Below are 21,459 nucleotides of genomic sequence, written 5' to 3' on the forward strand. Positions count from 1 at the left end.
AAATAAAAATAAAATTTTTTTTGCGAGTGTTTTATTTATGTAACAGACGTAAACTAAACTACATTTTTACTTTTACAGTAGCAATAATAATAATGATCATCCAAAAATGCATGAACCCAGATTATTCGGACGCCTGACTCGAGGTCAATGAATCCAAAGGTTTCCCCGAGACAACCGTACTCGCTCCGAGGAACTTTGCTTTTATCATTTGTCTCAGCGAGTGTCGCGAACTCCGCATCTCAGCCAGGTCCATTACCACCCCTCCCTCCCCCTCCCCTCCTGCGCCATCTTGCAGGTGTACTGCGCCGTCGCCGGGGGTCTGCAAGCCTCCTGGGGCAACTGCGCCACAGCATGATTAGAGCATTTTGGCGCGTCACGCTGGACAGGGAGCATCGAAGTAAACAGAGATTTCACTCCCATGTTAAACACGATTACTTATTTTTTTTTCTCTGATATCGGATGATTCTGACCAGCCACACAGCATAAAACCAAATAAATTTAGTTTTGTCCCGAATGACTTTAGGATCTAGATTTCTTTCTGATTTACTTGGGTTCAGGATCTAGGTCTCTTTTATACATTTAGGCTTTAAAAAAATAGTCTAAATTATATTTCCGTGTCTTGATATTCATTACAAAAAATGAAGGATTTTCAGAAGATTTTATTAGAGACGAAAGGTTTTGTTCGTTGATGGTCTTAAAAAAATGTTAGTTTAACCTAGTTGTTTCATAATCGATAAACATCTTTAGCTCTTAAAACCTCTATATTAATTTAAATAAATGCCCATCTAACGCAATACACACAAATTGGCTTTTTTTAAAGTGGAAGCTATAATTACCGCAAATACGCAAACCGGAATGTGCAATTAGTGCCTTCTAAGAATCAACTGTTCAATTCAAACACACATGGGCGCACAAAAATTAACATAAATGTTGGTAAACGTTTAACGGGGTCCCCAGATTCCTTTACATTTGAAGCGCTACACATTATTTAATACTTAAGAATCCTATTTATTAAATATATCAGACAGGCATGTGCAGAACACAACGCTCTTTTGACGAGCGAGATTTTAAAAATCAAGTACCTACTCCAGCCTGAAAGTGTGACTTTCGTTGGTTCGCACAATTTGTAAAATTGTTTGCCGAACACTAAAATGTTGTACGAGTCAAAACATTCATATTAAGAAGATAAAATGACAGTTTTTTTTACAGAAAGCATTAATTAAGCAATATTTATACTTTAGCCCTGAATGTGAATGACATTCGGATGTTAGATCGTTAGACGAACCGTTAGAGCACAAAAAGCGCAGCGTAGGCCCTATGCAGTGACAGCCCCCAGATGCTGGGATCAAATAGCGCGACGGCGCGAAGCGAAGATGGCGAAGCGACAGCAATATATCGCGTTATTGTGAACATTCAGTTTTTAATCGCGTGACAACCAAAAATAAACATTATACCTATTAAGAATGTTTCTTCATTTTAAATATGTCAGCCATCAATGCTTGTTGGTGTTTTATTGGATTTGTTTGAAAGAGTAATTTGTTAAGTTCAAATTTGACATTTCAGAAATTTCACAGATAAATTTAGTAAATAAAACCTTTAAAATACAAGAATAATATAATCACCAATGCACCCGTTTAACCATATTTCGAAAACAAAATTCTGACAAGCTTTTCAGTCACGCCACGCCCGCAACGCTATGGAAAAACAAAATGTTTCTAATCGGGATCTCTGTTCGCGTCCGTCATTTTTGTCGCGTCGACGTCATAGATGTGTCGATCGTGATTGGATGGGAATATTTGTGTCGCCGCCGTACCGCTATTGTGATCCCAGCTTTAACCTGGCGTTGTTGTCACAGCAGTTCGATGGATGAAAGAAGTGGTATCATATTTGTTTGAAATTAACGATAATACAGTGACAACGAAAAGGACTTTCTTTCCTCTAGGCAAACCCGTTTTTATTGTTAGATATATTTCATGGTAAAAAATGAACCCACAGTACTCCAAAGCGAAATGTTTGCCAACAGATAGTAAAATACATAAGTGATATTTATTTATAAAATGTGTTATTGAAATGCAACCTCTTTTTTTTTGTGCTGATAGCAGTATGTTGTTTCTCTATAGCGACTTCTTCATAGGTCAACATTCAGTCATACGTTATCTAACGAGTCTTTGCATCATAAGGCTTCTGATTGGTTACTGAGGAGTGTTGCCACGTCGTACAGGCTAAATACTATGTTTTATCTACATTTGATGGTTTGTAATGGAGGGACTATGTATTTCTAGCCTACTGTTTATTTCAGGGAAATGTAGGTACATAATGTTTCAAAATTCACGCTAACATACGTTAAGAGTGATGTAACACAACTAGATAAGAACAAGTCACCATGGAATATAACGTGAAGCTGATAATTGAGGTTATTTTGAGAGAAAATGGTTATTTACACGTGTTAGTAGGTACGCATGTAGATATTATGAAGCACTGAAACACACCAATGTGAAGAGCGGGCAATCGCAGCATTGGCCGGTCACCGCAGAGCTCACGCGGGTGAGCGACGTAAAGAGCGCAGTTCACAAGAGTGCGGTGTGATGCGCTGCCACCGAAGGCGGTGCTTGAACATCAAATGAAAAGATAGGTAACCATAAAATAAAATTGAGCAAATTTTTCAGTACTTGCCAGAGATGTGTAACATCCTACCTTGGTAACGAGCAAATTCATGTGTTAACATATTGCGAACACACTTATAATACGAATCTGAGACATGAAAATTAACGTATAATTCTTAAAAATATTTCCGAGCGTGATAATTATACATAATTTTTCTATGCTACATTTCTGGAGCGAATCACGTGTAGTTTCCGCCGATAGAATTCTCTGCTGGTACGCATCGGTACGCATTCGACTACTAAATCATTTCATTAGCAGACAGCAAATTTAAAGTATACAACGAAACGGCTCCGATAAATGCGAAAAAGACTAAAAAAACACACAAAAACCTGTGATTATCGACAAGGAATTTTATTAATACACTGCCCATCTTGTTAAAATCCATTAAACCTATATGATTTCCCTTTGTCTTTGTGAACTTTGGTTCCCACCATCCACCACAGATGGCAGCACAGTGGTTGTTACGCATTTGTGTTCCTTGAGTTCCATCGCATATTTCGCGATTTCATTTCATGTCAAGGTATTTCACAAAACACTGTAGCTTTTTCTAAGAGTCATGGCAAATTGTGAAGGTGCAGCAGTACGGTGACCACATTCTCATTGGCACCGTCAAGAGCGGGACGACACCTCTCACCGACCTCAGCCAACAACCACAGGAGAAAAGCTAGAGTATTTTGTGAAATACCTTGACACGAAATGTATTCGCGAAATACAGGTGTCCCTAGTCATGAGCTTGTTGGAAGGCTGTCGGGGGAGTGCGGGCGCACTCACCTCCACGGTGACGCTGTCCACCCAGCTGCCCTCGACGCACAGGTCAAGGCTGTCCACGCCGATGAACCAGTCGGGCGAGGGGACTATCTTCGACATCAGAGATACCTGCCGGCAGAGAGCACAACCACACGTCACAGGCGCTGCTCCCGTCTGCAACTAGTTCTGTGGTGGACACAGATCGGTATAAACTATGAGATTGTTGAACTATTCGCCACACCTTAGTGGTGGTTTCTCATGTCCAATAGCACTGAAGAGTTTCCAGCTCTCTTGAACGACCAATCAGGATAAAGAGACGTGCAGTTAAGAATTTGAAGTCGGCAGCTGGCCAGTAACATTAGTTATTGCTTTTAACGTTATTTGTTATGTTCAAATGAAGAACACCACAAGCGCCTCTTTATTTAACACCCTGGCGAATAGTTCAACAGTCTGTCACTTTAACGCGGGGTTCTGTATCAACTGTTGGACTGTTTAACTATTCGCCTCTTCAACTGGTCGCCACGGCACCCTGGCATTTAGTACCTGGGTTGCTCGGTAGGTCGTGCAAGATCACCGCGGCAGCTTGGCATTTAGTGCCTTGGTTAGCCGGTAGGTCATGTTAGAGTATACAAGACTTGGAACGTTGCTGAATGAAAGAAACACGAGCAAAACTGCAGACCGTTCGCGCTTGAGTTTGCAATGCGTTATAAAGGATTTAGGCTACTCAACGCATACAATAAAATCAAAGCGGATGGGCAATATGGAAAAAGGAAAAAAAAATATATATAGCCGCCTAAAAAAGTTATTTTAACGCATTTATGACGTCTTGAAAAGTCTTTATCCCAACAACTGTAACAACTGTGTCCATAGGTCCTCTTCCCCTTATGGCAATGATATCTTCAATGTCATAGTGAGCTCTTAAATTTAAGTGATGCCCATGCGTGAACTAGAACTTCTGACAGTATTCCTGAAGTAAACATAAGTGTTTTTATATAGCTGGTTAATCTAAACTTTGTTATCAACTCTGTAAGACCTCGTTATATGAAATTAACTTAAAAAAATTTATAGCACTATGACATTATTGGTAAAACTAGCACACATCTGCACGGCTTACCTGGAGTCCAAACAAGCAAACTCTACCATGAGTTTAAGACATTACTGCGGTTCGTAACACTGTATTATAATAAACGACATGTTATGCTCAGTGAACACATGACAAAACTTTGAGCACACGATACTAGCGATCAGGCAACATAGGCAAAGAAAAAAAACTGATGACTAATGTATCAACACCACTTTTCAATGTTTGCATATACTACTTTTTATTTATTTTTTAACATAATTTACACAAATAAAATACGTTTTACAAGAAATATAAAAATAACAGAGGTCAGTTTGTGTGTGTAATAGAAAAGTTACTTTTAATGGAGAGTACAGTATTTAAATTGAAAATAAAAATTGTTGAGTAAAAAGGATTTATAATTTTCGTATGTTTATTGTTCATACCCATACATCACCTCCCATGTGATTAACTTCTGATACATGATATTTTTATAAAACCAAATATACTCTCTTTTCATTACCGTAAGAGTGGTATTTCTAAAAATGCTAAAATAAAGTTAGTAGTAATGATATGCTTATATTTCATGTTCAATGTATTACCCCCTACTTCACTAGTTTTAGAGATGTTTCTTTTTATAAAAAGAACTTATCTACTTTTCACGCTTATAAGTGAAATCTATACTAATACTATAAAGCTGAAGAGTTTGTTTGTTTGTTTGTTTGTTTGTTTGAACGCGCAAATCTCAGGAACCAGTGGTCCGATTTGAAAAAAATTATTTCAGTGTTGGGTAGTACATTTATCGAGGAAGGCTATAGGCTATATTATATTATCAATCCAGTATATAAGATACCTATGTTCCAAATTTCATCCAAATAGATCTTGTAGTAATTACAACAAACCATACATACTTTTTCATTTATAATAGTGGTGCGATATCCGAAATATCGTATTCCTAACTTACTTTTTTTGTGTGTCCTGTGGACATCTTGTTTAGTCTGGCAGATGGCGTAAATAATAAACTTAACAGTAGGCCTATGTTTGTACAACATTTTTCATCTTGTTATTTAATAAAAATAAAAGTAACACGAATTAACAGCTGTTTAACGTGAAACACATAAATTCAACACTATTAATAAATAATTACGGTCTAGGAAAAAAAAACTGTTTAAGAATCTTAAAAAGAAAAGCTAGAGCAGTTGTTTGTTGAGGTAGACAAGAAGATGGATTTCTTTTAAATTTTAACTATTTTGACAAGGTTAGAAAATTCGCTAATACTACTTTCAAGCACAAAACATATATGTATATAATTAGCGACTTTACATGAAACTCTTTTGTTTAAATTATTTAAAATAATTTTTATTTGTTGTGCAGAAAACCAATCAAATATAAGAATATTTAGCTATGAAATTTGTCTGATTTAAATGTAAAATAAAAAGGCAATAAAATTGTCACGTATAATTTAAATTCGAATTCAATCATATCTAAACGAGGGGTCATCATCTGATGAAGCTGAGAATGTAAGATATATAAACTTAACGTTTTCTACCGGGTCTATAGCTTTGCTTTTTGTATTTAATAACGCAAATTAATTCTCCGGAACGCCTGGCCGAACCAGCCTGACAGCCCACGGCGGGAACTGGAGCAGAGTTTCCTTCTACGGAGACTAACGGTAACCATCGCCACAGTCCGCACGGAATTTAGTACACGATGACAGCAGGTCGGCTCACACTGCCATTAAACTTTCAAATTAATTAATTACTGCGGCTCGGTCGTCAGTCACACCGGGTGGCGGAGGGGGGCGGGTGGGGGGGTTGGAAGTATTCCACCGCCGCTGCAGTTCTACCAACCCTACGGCGCGAAGTTAACTAAAAGCTTTTGCTCGTAGACCATGCCGTTGCATTACTCCGAGATGCAACATGCAAGCGTAAGTACATGGTGCGCTCGCTCGTGCAGTTTATACATGATGAGTCAGATTTCGACACACAAACTTCTGCTGCAGGTTCATCGTGAAATCACTTTTTGATTGCAAATAATAAAGAAAGTATTTTAAGATGGACCTCTGTGTAACTAAACATTTTTTTTGACGTGACAACGTCTAATAAATCGATGAACGCCGGCTGCACGTACGAAAAAGTGTCCCGTTACGCACATGGTCCCGTTTAGCTGTGTCCCGTTACGCTCATTTTATATTGCACTTTGCTAACCTGAACCTCCTAGCATTGCGACCGAGTCTTAAGCGTAATTCTGTTTTCATGCATTTCAATGTAACATTTTCATTGCTCTTTGTTAACTCGTTCCTCCTAGCATTGCTGCAGAAACCGTGGCATAAATATATTATTTTTGACTGCATCTTGGTGTTGGGTAAGCCATTTTCCTTCACATCATCCTTGAAACACTCCCATTCGTTTCCCACTTTTCCTATCATCATCATATCCTTAACAGAATAACACAGATTGGAAGAAGTTAAATAGCAAACATGTATAAAAGTTATAGTTAAAATAATCTCTTCGTTAAAGTAATAAACATATTTTAATTAATGAGTGCAAATAAAAGTAAATTTATCAATTAAATTGTATATTTCATCTCACTCCTTCTTTGTATCCATACAAAATAGTGATAATTCAATAAAAATGATTCAATTTTATTCATAAAAGTATGCAATTATTTCATCCATGTTTTGTTATGACGTTGTCACGTTAAACTATCTTCCGTAAACCGACTTTACAGACAACCAATTTTTTTTAAATTATGGCTAATTTCGAACCTGTCTTAAAATGAATTCTTTGAAATAAATGGAAGTAAGAACACGTTATAAAAATGTGTGGAAAATAAAGACGTTGAGGTGTGTACATCAATTAAATTATGGAAGGCCGAAACGTATGAAGTTGGAAGTCATCGATGCTTGCGTTTGAGTTTTTTTTCCGTCTTGGGTATTTGAAAATGCCGTGATTGAACCTTTTTTTGCGTATTGCATTTCTCTTTTTACGTTTCTTGCGTGGTTTATAAACACAGCCTAAGCCATTATTAATTATAATTATAATGATCATCATCGAAAATTGATTTCGAAAATGCCTATTGCAGCCCGATGCCACGCGCGGGCAAGCAGCAGCCCTCCCCTTTCGAAACACACCCCTCGTTGCAATTCCAGCCGTCATATCACCGGCGCGTCGATAAAATCGTTAATTAGCGGGAATCCCGCGGCACTGCTCCCCCCTCCCCCCCCCAACACTCCGAACGACAGGAAACCCTGCCGTGGCAATCACGTCAATAGCAACCGGCGCGAGGCGCGATGGCTATCTGGCCGGCCCGAGGCAGTCCGCCCGCGCCACGCCGGCGGCAGCCGCGTCGACTCCTGGAAACATTGGCGCTCTGGCTTGTTCGCTCTCAAGCGAGCACTCTTCATGTGTAACATCTTCGGTGGGAGTAACCTCGTGAACAACCCTGGCGCTGCCATCTTGTGGCGGATGGCGCGAACCAAAGTTCACAAACACAAAGGGAAACTTTATAGTATTAAATGTTTTATTGATATTATTATCAATTTTAATAAAATTCCTTGTCGAAAGAAGCCCCAAAGCCGTGTTTAGTAATTTTTCCAAGCCTTTTTCGTTTTTATCGGAGTCATTTCATTATATTTTGTTTAAAATTACGCATTGCTAATCGAATGCTGCTCCGGCAACGAAGTCTAGCGGCGGGTGCGGAAGTTACGCATGATTTGCGTCCAGAAATGTAATTGAACACATGTTTGCGTACATTTTTATCACGCTCGGCATTGTTTTAAAGAATTTCACATAAATTTTTTTGTATTGGTTTCGTATTATAAATGTGTTTGCAGCACGAGAACACACGAATTTGCTCGTTCCGAGGTTAGATGTTACACGTCACCTGAAAGTTCTGAAAACTCGCTCACTTTTTGTTTTTGTGTTTGGAATCACACTTTCAAATAACATCTCAGCTGTTTACCTACACTATTTCCCTCAGATTTTCTGATGTAACGTACAAACGGCCAAGTTTCTATTCACGTAAATGTCTCAACCAGGCTTTTTTTTTTTAATACCTCCGTTCGCCAAAGATTATTTACACGGGAAGAAATTTTTTGGCACCTTATAATTTTCTCTAAATATTTGACGGAAATTTATTAGTATCGAAACCAACAGTTTGTATTGAATGTTTGTATGATACATAACTAAAGAAACTCTGAGGGTAATTTTATGAATTATTTTTTTTATTTCATGCTTTAATATATAGGCCTACAGATCAATATATAATTCAATACTCCGGGCCATTATAAGGCTTTACTAATGTATTCTCATTGCAGATAAAAAACTTTCTTATTTATTTTCTGTAGAATTTCAATAATAACTATAATCTATACTAATATTATAAAGCTGAAGAGTTTGTTTGCTTGCTTGTTTGTTTGAACGCGCTAATCTCAGGAACCACTGGTCCGAATTGAAAAATTCTTTGTGTTGGATAGTACATTTATCGAGGCTATATTAAATTATCAATAACATTAGGGATCCTTACTAAAAGTCCAATTTAAAATCAAATGCGTTGGAGGGGTTTAGATACAACATGCAGTACACGTACGAAGTGTGTGTTGACAATGCCGCAGGCGCTAAAAGTTTATTTCCTATTGCCTATTAACATTGTTGCCACGCACTAGATGCCTTATCATTCTTAATTTTCCCATACAAGTAAAAAACACCCGTGTGATATTAACAACGAAGCATTCAGTACCCTTATAAGAGTTCAATTAGTATTTAAATACTTTTTATCACTTTAAATCGCAAACCTAAATTATTTTTTTCCTCTCTCTGTGTTTAATTTGTTTTTTTATTGCCCTTTTTTCAAGTATATATATATTTACAGACTTGAAACTTCACAGTAATGTTCCTTATGTTACGCAGGATGACATTTTACGAAAATTAGATCCCATGGGTGGTTAAAACCAGGCAACAGTGGGTACTTTGTCTGCATGAGAACAGGATTTTGTATTGTTCATGCCTTCTGCGTCTCCATGGCAACGGGCATCACGCGGCAGTGGCGTACCCACAAGGAGGGGCATGTATAATGAGCGGCGCAAGAGTGATCTGCCCGTAGACTGCCGTAACGAAGTACGGGTACATCAGTTGTACGTTGCGTGCACGAGTCGGGAAACCATCGATGCTATTCATTTTCTCTCCAGTACATTATACAGAATTGTAATAAATTTTCACTGAATTTTTTTATTTACCATTACTGTAAATAGGAGATGTGGCTTAATTTTTTCCATTAGTATAGCCGTGCGAAGCCGGGTCGGGCAGCTTGTTAAGTATATGCAGCGTGTATTTATTTATTTACATCATAAATGTATATAAAAATCTTTTCACGTACTTAGTTCATTACGTTGGAACGCAATGTTACGTAATACGTATAAACATATCTCTCAACGAAGGTTACAACAGACAGTAACTATTCTGCATAAGAATTGGCACTAAAGTAAGCTATTCATTTTTATTGTCAGATAATAGAGCGAAATCTATTAACTGTATTAGCGCACGTTAATGTAACTTAAGACTTTCAGTTTAAACACAAAACGCCAGGAAAGAGAGAATCTTGGAGGTAAATAGTTAGAGAGAAGGTGTGTGACACCTATCTTATGTAAATAATTGAAGTCAAAATGAGAACGATAGCCCAATTAGAATTTCCCAACTGGATAGACAAATTATTTTGGGTGGTTATTAATTTTAACGCCAATTGCTTGCTGATGTGTTGATAGCATCCTTGTTTAACAATACTTAAATTATGATGCAATTATTACGATTATTCCTACAGAGAAAAATATTTTGTGTACTTTTACAAAAGATTCCTTTGGAAACCAGTTGCCAAGAAATATTTTGTAATACTACAAGAAATATATTGTAACTTTATACACATATGATTATGGTTAGTTTTGCATATGTGAAATAAGATTTTCGAGTTAACACTGAGTATTACTCACGAAAATTGGCGCATAATTGTATATATTAAATTGATGTGTTATTCAAGCATAATATTTTAACCCATTGAAAAGATAATCGATTGATCAACAATTTTACTTTATTTTGTGTTATTATGCTTATGAATGTGCGCAGTTTATACTGGAAAGCTATGAAGGGAACGGTGACAAATAACTTTTAACTACTTGAGGTATTGGGACAACACAAAGCATATATTCCCGGGTAAGAAACGATACCCAGTATTTATGCCAGCACTATTTTGTAATGATACGATGTTTTCATGTATATGTACAAATTTAAAAATAACTGTGATTTTACATGAATATTTCTGTTTCATTGACAAAAAAAAAGAAGAAAATTACTGCTATTTCCTTTCAAGCTATTAGATACACTTCTAGCATAAGACTTCATACAGATACGATAGGTTTTGCTACCCAATTGATAACCTGAGTCAATTCAACTTTGGAACAGACACCCATTCCACTAAATCAATTTAGCCATGGAAGAGAAGCCTGTACAAGTGCTTTCGTTAAAAAAATCTCTATTAAACAGCGAACCAGCCTTAATGTTATGTCGTGGAGCAAGGGAGAAGCTGCGTGCGTGCACACAAAAGAACACAGTGAATAAATATAACTGTGAAGGAAGAGAAAGCATCCACTAACACACATTGGGCTGCGTTAAAGCATAGTATAAAATTTAGTGTAATGTCTGAATCTGAAGTTAATGGCGATTGGTTGTTACAAATCAAAATACATTTTTTAGGAATGACCACAACTGTAATGATGCTGACAGTAGACACTATAAGTAAAGTTTTTAGAAAAAAATTTTAATGTATGATTTAAACCTTTAAATAAAACAAATTTTCGGTATTAAACATTTCAAAAAAATTGTTGTGGTATAAAATAATGTGAGCGAGTCTTTCAGCACTCGCCAATGATGTGTAGGCATCTAACCTCGGGGAAAAGTAAATTCATGCGTTTTCATGTTGAAAATGCACTTATAATATACTATTATATATAATATATAATATATAATGCACGAATATTTATAATATATAATAAACGAAATTTAAGATAGAATTATTAAAAATAATGCCAAGCGTGCTAAATATAAGAAAGCTGTGTTTTCAACAACATTTTTGACGCGAATCATACTAGTTAATGTACCCACCGCTAGAATTCGTTGCCGGAGCAGCTACGTTGTCTGTTGACCCATTTCATCAGCAGACATAAATTTTAAACTATGTAATGAAACGGCTCCGATTAAAATGCAAAAGACTTGAAAAAAAAGTAAACCCCAGATTTGGACCAGATTTTCTACAAGTAATGTTATTAAAATACTGCCTATTTTGTTAAAATTCATTAAATAGCTAATATAATAAAGTCTCCCTTTGTCTTTGTGAACTTTTATTCGCGCCATCCGCAGGCAGCAACCTCGGTAGTTACACATTTCTGTTCCTTGACTTCCGTCAAATTCACGAAATTACTCCCGCCAAAGGTCATACACCGAGAGCTAAGATGTTGCACATAAAAAAACTCGCTGAAACCAATCTGACGTCAATATGTTCCTAGATTTTTTCCCATACGCCCTCCAAAATCCCCAAGATAAGATTTCCGCTGGCATTCGTCCGGAGGTGAAAAAGCACACGTTTCTTCCGAAGCGAACCCGCACGTTCGCAAGCACCGAATTCGGCCGTATTCCATCATCGTGTAGATAAGCTTCACCCGCGGGAATTAGTTACGAGATTGAAATGTAATGCGCGAGGTCTCGTTAATTGGTCCGCTGGTCACGTCTGCAGGGGCTGGTCAGTTGACGGCGGGGAGGGAAGGAGGCAGGGCAGATGAAGTTGGCCGCCGCACCGCGCCGCGCCGGTGCGACCTCTAGCGCGATGCCCGCGCGGTCAGTTCGGCCGCAGCTGTCGGGGGCTCTCGGACGGGGAAGTAATTGTTGGTCCGGGCCGCCACGTGATGGGAATGCGGAGGTACACACGTCTTCCGCTCACAGGGCGCCCGACAGCCTGGAGATCAACCGATCGTTCCCAATCGGACGAGCGATCGTTTCGCGACGCGTTTATTTCTGACGTGTAACATCTCAGCTCTCGGCACACGGCGTTTGGTTGAAGTAATCTCGCGAACGGAACGCAAGTCCAGGAACGGAAACGTATAACAACCGCTGTGCTACCATCTGTGGTGGATGGCGCGAAACAAAGTTCACAAATTTAAAGGGTATTGTTACGATTTAATTTTGTGAAGAACTGGGTTCGTAAGGGATAGCCCAATTAAGTTTATTACAGTTTTATTAATTACTAATTTTTACATTACTAATGAATAATTCTGCTTAAAATGTCCGCTCAACAATTACTCGCACTTAAAAGTGTTTATTATCAAGTTACGCAATGCATGTCAAGTTCTGCAGTTTGCACTCCTCACTGGAGCTAGGCTCGACAGTAGTTCGCCCCTTACCTCATGCCTGTCCACACAGTCTCGCGCCACTCGGTCGCACTCTCTCGATCCCGTCACTACGCGTCGCGCCACTCTCGAGATGGTCTCTCACCTTCTTCGCCGATGTCGCACTTCCCTTCATTCGCCTAACTCGCGGAACTCCCGCGGAGACCAGCGTCGCTGCTTAAGTAATTAGGGCGCCCTTCTCGAACCGACGAGAACGGCTGTGACAAGTTCGCATCATCCCAGGCCAGGATTCTAACGTATTTTGTAGGTTTGTAATTATTTATTTTTATGGAAAATAATAAAACGTATTAAAGGATAAATGTACTATTTTAAAGTTTTATTTTTTTCAAACCTAAGCGCGGTGTAAACTCTGCGATGTTCACCAAAGCCATATATACGGATGCATCGCGCGGGTCTGCCAAATTTTGGAAACATCTGAGACTTCCACAGATGTCAGCACTGTGTTAACACTTTTCCGTTCGAATTTACTTCCCTCCATTCACGAAATTACTCCTTCCAAATGCCGCATACCTAGAGTTAAGATGTTACAGTGAAATAAGGATAGAGTGTTCCGTCGCGAGTTTATGCACAGAGGCTTAAGGTGGTGGGGACATCCAATATTACAGCCGGCTCCGAATCGCTTACGTGACGACTAGGAGCTCGTGAGTTTGAGTTACGCAGAAATTTTGGGATCGAATCCACGACCCTCGCCACAGGAGCGTGACGAGTTAGTGATCACGTCCACGGAGGACGAACTCTTCTTCAGTCAATTTTCCTGAAATTTCCCTGACCCATCTAACATTTCACCTGTCTCATCAGTATATTTGGCCTGATAACAGATACCTATCCCACTAATATTATAAATGTAAAAGTTTGGATGGATGGATGGATGGATGGATGGATGTTTGTTACTCAATCACGCCAGAACGGCTGAACGGATCTGGATGGTATTTGGCCTAAAGCGAGCTTATAGGGTAGGGTGGGGCTATTTGAGTACCCTAACATTAAAATCAAAAATTTTACATCTTAAATCGATTTTAAAAATTTATTTTTGTTAAACATTGTAATTGCACTTATTGAATTGCATGTATCTCAGTTATAGAAGTCGTATCTATCAAAATGCATACTACAGAAATAAAAGTCAAACCTATTGTAAAATATGTCAATAATAGAATATGTGGGGCTATTTGGGTTTCGCAAGGGGCTATTTGAGTCGTTAAAATTATATTTAATTCTGGAGTAAATGAGCTGTTAAATAACATAAATTGTGCTTCGAAGTTATGTGCAAGTCCCTTTAGGCAATATTTCGCGTACAAATGTTTTCTAATAAATAAAATGTCCACTAAGACCATGTTTAAAAAGTAAACAGAAACACGAGTTTCCATAGGCATTAAATGCATTTCCCACAAACAAACATTTTCTGACCGACAGCTCCAACACAAACTTCATGATACCAGCGAGCACATTGCTGACAAGCTATCCAGTCACCTTTCTTCAGCGATTCCAAGGAGTTATAACGTAGGCTACAAAAACTACACGGTGTGTTATCAGTTCCTTCGCAGTGCATTGATACTTCGTTTGGATCATCCTCAGAAGATGAATTTGTAGATATTTCACGTAAATCTTCAGCTGGACAGTGAACACTTCTTGCACTGGAATTTTTCTTTAGTTTCTTGCATGGTTGTCGTTTCAATAGTATTATTTGCCTGTTTGCTCTACAGTCATTAATATTATCTTTTGATGTCAAAAGTCGAGATTTTTGTTTTCTGTTTCCTTGTTTTTGTTACTATTTGTTTTAACTGGCGTTGAGAGAATCTGTGAAAAATCTGGAGACTTTGAAGACAACTGCTTCGTGGTTAAAGTTGCAGTAGATATCTCGGAGGAATCACGATATTTTTGCGTAGAAGCAGATTCTCCAGAAAGTGGAGTCGATGGAATAGAGCTCTCTAGCCCAGGTGGTTCTTGCTGTGTGTAGAATAGTGTCGATGGTAAAAATTTATCTTCAGGGACTATTTCAGGATTGTATGGATGTATTCCTGTACATTGAAAACCTTTTTCTGCAAGAACTAGCGTTGCAGTTTTGATCCAGGCCTTTTGGAACAGTTCCCCAAAATTGAACTTGCTGAGTTTTCCACCTGGTTGGCTATGGATATACTGCTTGGCTTCAGCATGATAGTATGTTTTGAGAGTCTTAAACACAGTTCTGTCCATGGGTTGAAGCACATGAGTTGTGTGTGGGAGCAGACAAAGAAGTTCAATGTCATTTTGTTCACAAAACTCCAAGCATTCGAGGGAGCAGTGAGAAGAATGTCTATCCAGTACGAGAAGACATTTTCCGGGAACCCTAAAATCATTAAAACATTTTAACCAAAAGAGAAATATTTCCTCGTTTATGTACCCAGACTCCGACATTTTAACTACCGTTCCTGATGGCATGTGCTCGTTATACTCTTGCTTCCGCTCTCACGCTTAAACAGCACTCCAAGACAGCTGTGGATGCTAAATTAAGCTGCTCACTTGTCCACTTTAAATATGCACGAGTCCTTTTGTAAGTGCGAACCATCTGAAAAAAAGTGAGATAAAATTACATAATATGGTGTGCAACAAAACTTTTTCATATAAATGTAATGTAATATAATAAATATTAGCAAAAACCATCTTTACATTTAATAAATATATCCTTGGTATCACAACAATCACTTTTGTGTTGACCCAAATAGCCCCATTGTTGACCCAAATAGCCCCAGAAAAACTACTCAAATAGCCCCAATTACTTTAAATCACAAAATTAGCCAAATATTCAATTCATTAAAAATAATTCTTGCTGTGAATATACTAAGAAACTCACAAATGCTTCTTCTTTCGTTTGACATATAACACTTACGATAAAGTTTCATGTTACACTTGGATATCACTATTTCCCCGGGTATTAAAGTTAGAGTTTAATATTTCAAGACAGTGAGGTGATTACCTTGCGCCGTTCGCCGCCCGTCCGTACACAAAATATCACATAACATCCGCACACAACATGTCCGTCTGCTCAGCACAACCTTCTTCTCGCTTCTGAAGTCCAGTCCGTGCCGATGATGCGCGGAGTTATTGCGCAGTAGCCGAAAGTCTTATTTCGACTCAAATAGCCCCACGACCCAAATAGCCCCACCCTACCCTATACTGGATTAATATATAGACCACATATTAATATGAAATTCCATCTCAAAGGGAGTGAAAAGTGATCATTTCATTTCATAACAGAAAAAATCATAGGTCATAGACATACAAATAGTGAGTGAGTGTCATTTCTCTATGTCTGACACACGATCATACACATAGTAAGGTCTGTCAAATTCATATTTTTCTCCTTGGTGAGACCAGCCCACTTAGTGGAGCTCGCAGCGGCTAGCAAAATAAAGGCGCTAATAACAGTTTTGTTCTTAACTTCGTCAATAGATAGAGTTGCCTTGAATTTTAAATGCACCATCGTTTGATGTGTTTGTCATGTCTTTAATATTCGTTTGTTTCTGCCGTATGCGTTCCTATACCATTCATCCGATTGCGATGAAATTTTAGTGACTTGCTACGTGCATGCCCGTAAAGGTTTCTGAGACGGTATAACTATTTTGCAATAGTTGGAGCACGAATCGTTTAAAAAAATGTATATTTCATGTTATATAGCGGCACTTCGTCTGTTTTTGTTGTATAAGTGCGCACGCATGAGAAAATTTATTTAAAAATAAAAGAGAGACAGAGATAGAGTGATATAGGTATATATAGAGTGAGATAGAGAGAGACAGAGAGATAAGTTGAGATAGAACTAGGTATTGAGAATGAAATGGGTTATATATAAAGATATATAGATGTATAGAGCTATATAGAGATTTATATATAGAAGAGATAGAGATAGTGGGAGGAATATATGTATATATGTAGATAGAAATATATATATGTAGATAGAGATAAATATATATTTAGGAAGATGGATAGATGATTTGTATAGGTATGTGTAACTAATTCAAACATATTACAAAACAAAACTGAATGAGGCATTGCAGTGCATGCGGAGCATTAGCTAGATAATGGAATATATTCAATATTAGTAATCTCTTATTTTTAAGCTTTTTTCTATAGTGCTTTATAGAGTATAGATTACATACAGATCACCAATTTTTAGATATATACATATAGGTAAATAACTATACACTGGTAGAACAACGTCTGTCGGGATCTGAAAGTGATATAAATTATTTTGCACATTTGACATTCAAATCAAGAAGACAATTACTAACTACATCTGATTTCAAAAAAGCTCCCCTTCACCCTGTGTTCAGCCCGGGCAACGCCGGGTACTGCAGCTAGTTATAAATAAAAATGTAAATGTTCCTTCGTTTAAAATATTAAATCTCAGCAATTTCTTCACCGATTTCTTTGAAATTTTGACACAACGTTGCATTAGAATACGCATGTATTTTCATACACCTATATCACACTTATGACAGGTAAAAGGATACATAAAAGTATAGATAAGTAACACTAATTATGAATATTTGTGTGTTCGTCTTCTGTTTTGTACATATAAAGATACAGATAGGAAGATATAGACATAGAGAGTTAGATGTATATATAGAGCTATGGAGAGATAGAGGGAGATATACATATATATTTATATATAGAGATATAGAGAGATAGAGCGAGGGATATATATAGATAAGAGATAAATAGATACAGATATGCAGAGATACATAGAAAGATTGAGATATAGGTAGAAACATAGATACATAGGGTGGTATAGAGAATTAGAGTGAAATTGAGATATGTGTCTAAAGATATATACATATAGAGAGATATAGAGGGATGGGTAGATATAAAGAGATTTTTATGCATGTAGAAATATTGTGAGATTTATAGAGGGACAAATAATGAGAAATATAAAGAGATTTTTGGATATGTGTACCTACTTCAAACAAATTACAAAAACAATTGTGTTATTTCTCATTTCTTTCTTTTCAATTGAACCAGACTGAGCCACAGCAACCGTGGCCGGGCACAGAGAGTACGACAATAAAAATCATTACGTTCTCTTACTGACTTACTGCTCTTGTTACAACTGTATTGTCGTCAGCCTGCTCTGTTCGTCTGTGGCGTGATATTTTGCTGACTTATTCATACCATTGAATTATCTGTGCTGTCTATGCATTTGACATCAGCTGATTTTGGCTTGGTTTCTGTGTGTTTGTGCATTCATATTTTTTTGGTCCATTCTTGGGGTTTCTCTATTTCATACATTGTAAAAAAAACAATTACGTATGTCCACCAAAATGTTTTAAATAGTACAAATTATCATTAAAAAAATTAAAATAAACATCATTAACATGCAAAATTAATTAAATAATGTTTTCCTGCACAATCAACAGTTTTCACTGTTACCATTGTAATCAAAACTACTTAGCAAAATAACTCTACCCGACTGGAAAGGGTAAACAAATTATTTATTTTATCATGATTTGAAACGATACGTTTCTGATTGTGATCATGCGAACGATTACATATTCGTGGTAAATACACATTTGTCTGTATCCCTTACGTTTAATTAATGTGTCTAAAAATCAGATACGGATTTATAACAGCGCACAAATTAATGATTTAAATAGCTACGTATTGGATAGAATGAAACATTACGGATACTGTTTTGTACTTTGATAAAAACTACTTATCTGTATTTTACAGGTTTTTAAGACAACTTTGCAATTCCCCGAGGTTTCCATGTGTTCCCGATTTTCCCTGCCAGCGGGAATCTTGGTCTACGTCACGCTGTCGGCGAGAACATTGGAGACAGATTATTTAGACGAACATCAATGCAAGGAATTTGTGGAAGGAGTGTGCCTTAGCCTTTGTAAGGCCACAATCCAGGCATTTGTCCGGTGGGGGTGGGGGTATTTTGGTGAAACAAGTAAAAACCGAAATCAAGATGGCCGGACCGGGATTCGTACCCGGGGTTCTCCCGATCACTTCCTAGTTAAAAGTTTCACTACTTTCTTTGTTTTAAAATGATAAGTTTGACTCGTTAGAAAGTCTTCATAAACAACATTACGATTTATTGCATTACTATTATTAATCGTATAAATGCAACATTCACAGATCAAGACTTCCATTGGTTTTCTATGTGTGCTACTGGTTATTCCACTGAATATTTCTATGGTTTTCTCCTATTGTTTCTGGTTATTCCGGACAACACTTTTGTTGGTTTTCTCCATGTGCTCCTTGTTATTTTTAAGAAAACAAATCACTGTATGTATTTCCTTTTCTCGCTATGAGACGTGAAACTGTATTAAGAGTTTCGCTTAGTAGATCAATTACTCTTACAAAATTAAAACTAATAACATTTTAATCGGGCGGAATTAAAAAAAAAATCATTACTGACTTCTTTACTATGCCTTAAAACAACTGAGAAACCCTATCATGCCAGACGATATTTATTTCCCCATTTAATGACTTATGTCGCATATGCACAGTTTCTACTTTGAGAATTCCTTGGTAAAGTGACAGATTAGTAACTGTATAAGACGAATGCACAATCACGCTCGTGCCTTAGCCGGGACTCGGACTCGGACCCACGCCATGAAGGTCGGGCAAAAGTGTAGCTCGTCCCACTGCGCCATCTCAATCGGCACCCGCCGTATTGAAACCATAGAATAAATATGATATAGACCGATTCTGACCTCACGCGCCCTGTTCTATCATTGGCTTACGATTATTCAAATATGCGTTTGTTTACAAACGGCGCACTAACACCCGCGTGCTCTTGCCAAAAATTTTAAATGAGTAATTTGAAGCAACCCATGTTTTTAAAATACTGCTAATCACGTGACACTAAATCTATGATATTTTGCAGCCTTGACAATCATAGCTTCAGACGCCACGGCAATGCTGACAAAAAAGGCGTTGAAATCGGGGCCCACAAATATTTTACGGCACAGCCGTTAAGACATTAGAAAGATAAAATATGTTTTTCGTTTAATACTATTTTTAAAACCTTATTGACTGTATTTTATGTATAGACTATAGCTTATCTATAAATAAATATGCCATAATTAATTAAATACAGATAGGGGTAATTTTCATGGAAAAACTCAGACTGTTCTTTGTTTCTTCCTTATAGTTGGCGGTCGCCTGCAGGCCATTTAGGACTGATTTGCTTCCGCACAAAATTGCTGAAATTCGTGTGCCGACAGTAGACATGTTTCTGAAAGAAGCTCGACCAATCACGAATCCTAGACTATGCTACAGTGTTTTAACACACAGCTGGTCTCGAGTTCTTTTCGATAAATACGTGTTCCTAATTATATGATATTTTTTAGGTGTAATATGTAAAAAAAATAGTATTTTAATGTGTGTTCGTCTCAAATATGAAAAAAGTGGGAAGAGCAACTTAATAAAATGTAATCAGATCATTTTTATAGCAATAGAAATGTAATTTTTAAAAAAATTACCAACAAATTTTGCTTTAATTAATGATTCATTTTACTTTGGCAAGACACATGGGAAAGTTCAAATATCTGATTCAGTCTACAATTGTTGGATAATACTACGGCTCTCAGTTATTTTAATATGAATACTGGAAAACAGCACACATGCGGCTGAATGTATGGAAACACTTTTATACGAAACCTAAATTGAACCTGTCGACGAGTACTACATATATTGAAAAAGAAAGTTTTTTTTTTCAAAATTCGAAAATAATGGATTTATGATTTTACAAAGACCTTTATAGATTCCTGTTTTAATGTATCCAATTTTCTTTACAAATATAGCGTTTCGCTTATAAAGCACAAAATTGAATTTTTTGTGTTTTTGTTTCTTTAATCTTCCTGCTGCGAAAACGCGAGCGAAAGAGGAAACAAAAGAAAAAAGGAAATCGGAAAACCCGAACTTCCACGGGCGACTGTGAAGTCTTAACGATCAGAAACGTACGTACAACAAAGCATTCTTTAGCCCCGCGAGTTTTTATTCGTTCTTTAACTGCTTCTGTAAAACTTAGGAACGAATTGTCTCCATGTATACGTAGCGGAAAACTTAGGATATGCCCTTCTGCTTGTCGCATTGAATTATAAAGTATTTCGGAACAGTCTGTGACACGGAACTTGTCTCAAACTGGTCTACGTCTACGTATTTTCAGGCCAGTGATGTTTTGGTAACTTGTTTGTGAACAATTAATGTGGTTGCAGGGTTAGTAAACAAATATTACGTGATACTTTGTAAACGACCGTTGAGAATTGGTTTCTAATGGTACTACTTTTGACAATTGTAAAATTTGGGCAATTTACATGTAACAGATTTTAACTAGTTTTAAGTTGCTTTCTAATGTTGTAAATACTGACAGTATACACGTAACTGAAAGAAACACACACAATCACGAAATAAAGACGATACTACAGTGTTATAAATTTAAGCTAGTCTCAAAATCTCTTCGCTGAAAATGAACACCCTTAACGGATTAATTTTGCGACAGGCTAAATTTTAAACGCTGGTTTCGAAAACGGCGGAGTTATCTGCGCTAGTACATCTC

The 21,459-nt window shown here is 37.3% G+C and overlaps 1 protein-coding gene across 1 annotated transcript in view; it reads right to left on the reverse strand.

Annotated features, from left to right (window-relative positions):
* The window catches only part of LOC134531320 (uncharacterized), a 352,845-nt gene that overhangs the window by 44,526 nt on the left and 286,860 nt on the right, over positions 1 to 21,459 (reverse strand). The window contains exon 3 of the mRNA XM_063367015.1: positions 3,436 to 3,540. Within this exon, the coding sequence (XP_063223085.1) occupies positions 3,436 to 3,540 (105 nt within the window). The remainder of the gene's footprint in view (positions 1 to 3,435; positions 3,541 to 21,459) is intronic.

This window comes from Bacillus rossius, chromosome 3 (assembly GCF_032445375.1).
Source record: "Bacillus rossius redtenbacheri isolate Brsri chromosome 3, Brsri_v3, whole genome shotgun sequence".
Taxonomy (NCBI): Eukaryota; Metazoa; Arthropoda; class Insecta; order Phasmatodea; family Bacillidae; genus Bacillus; species Bacillus rossius.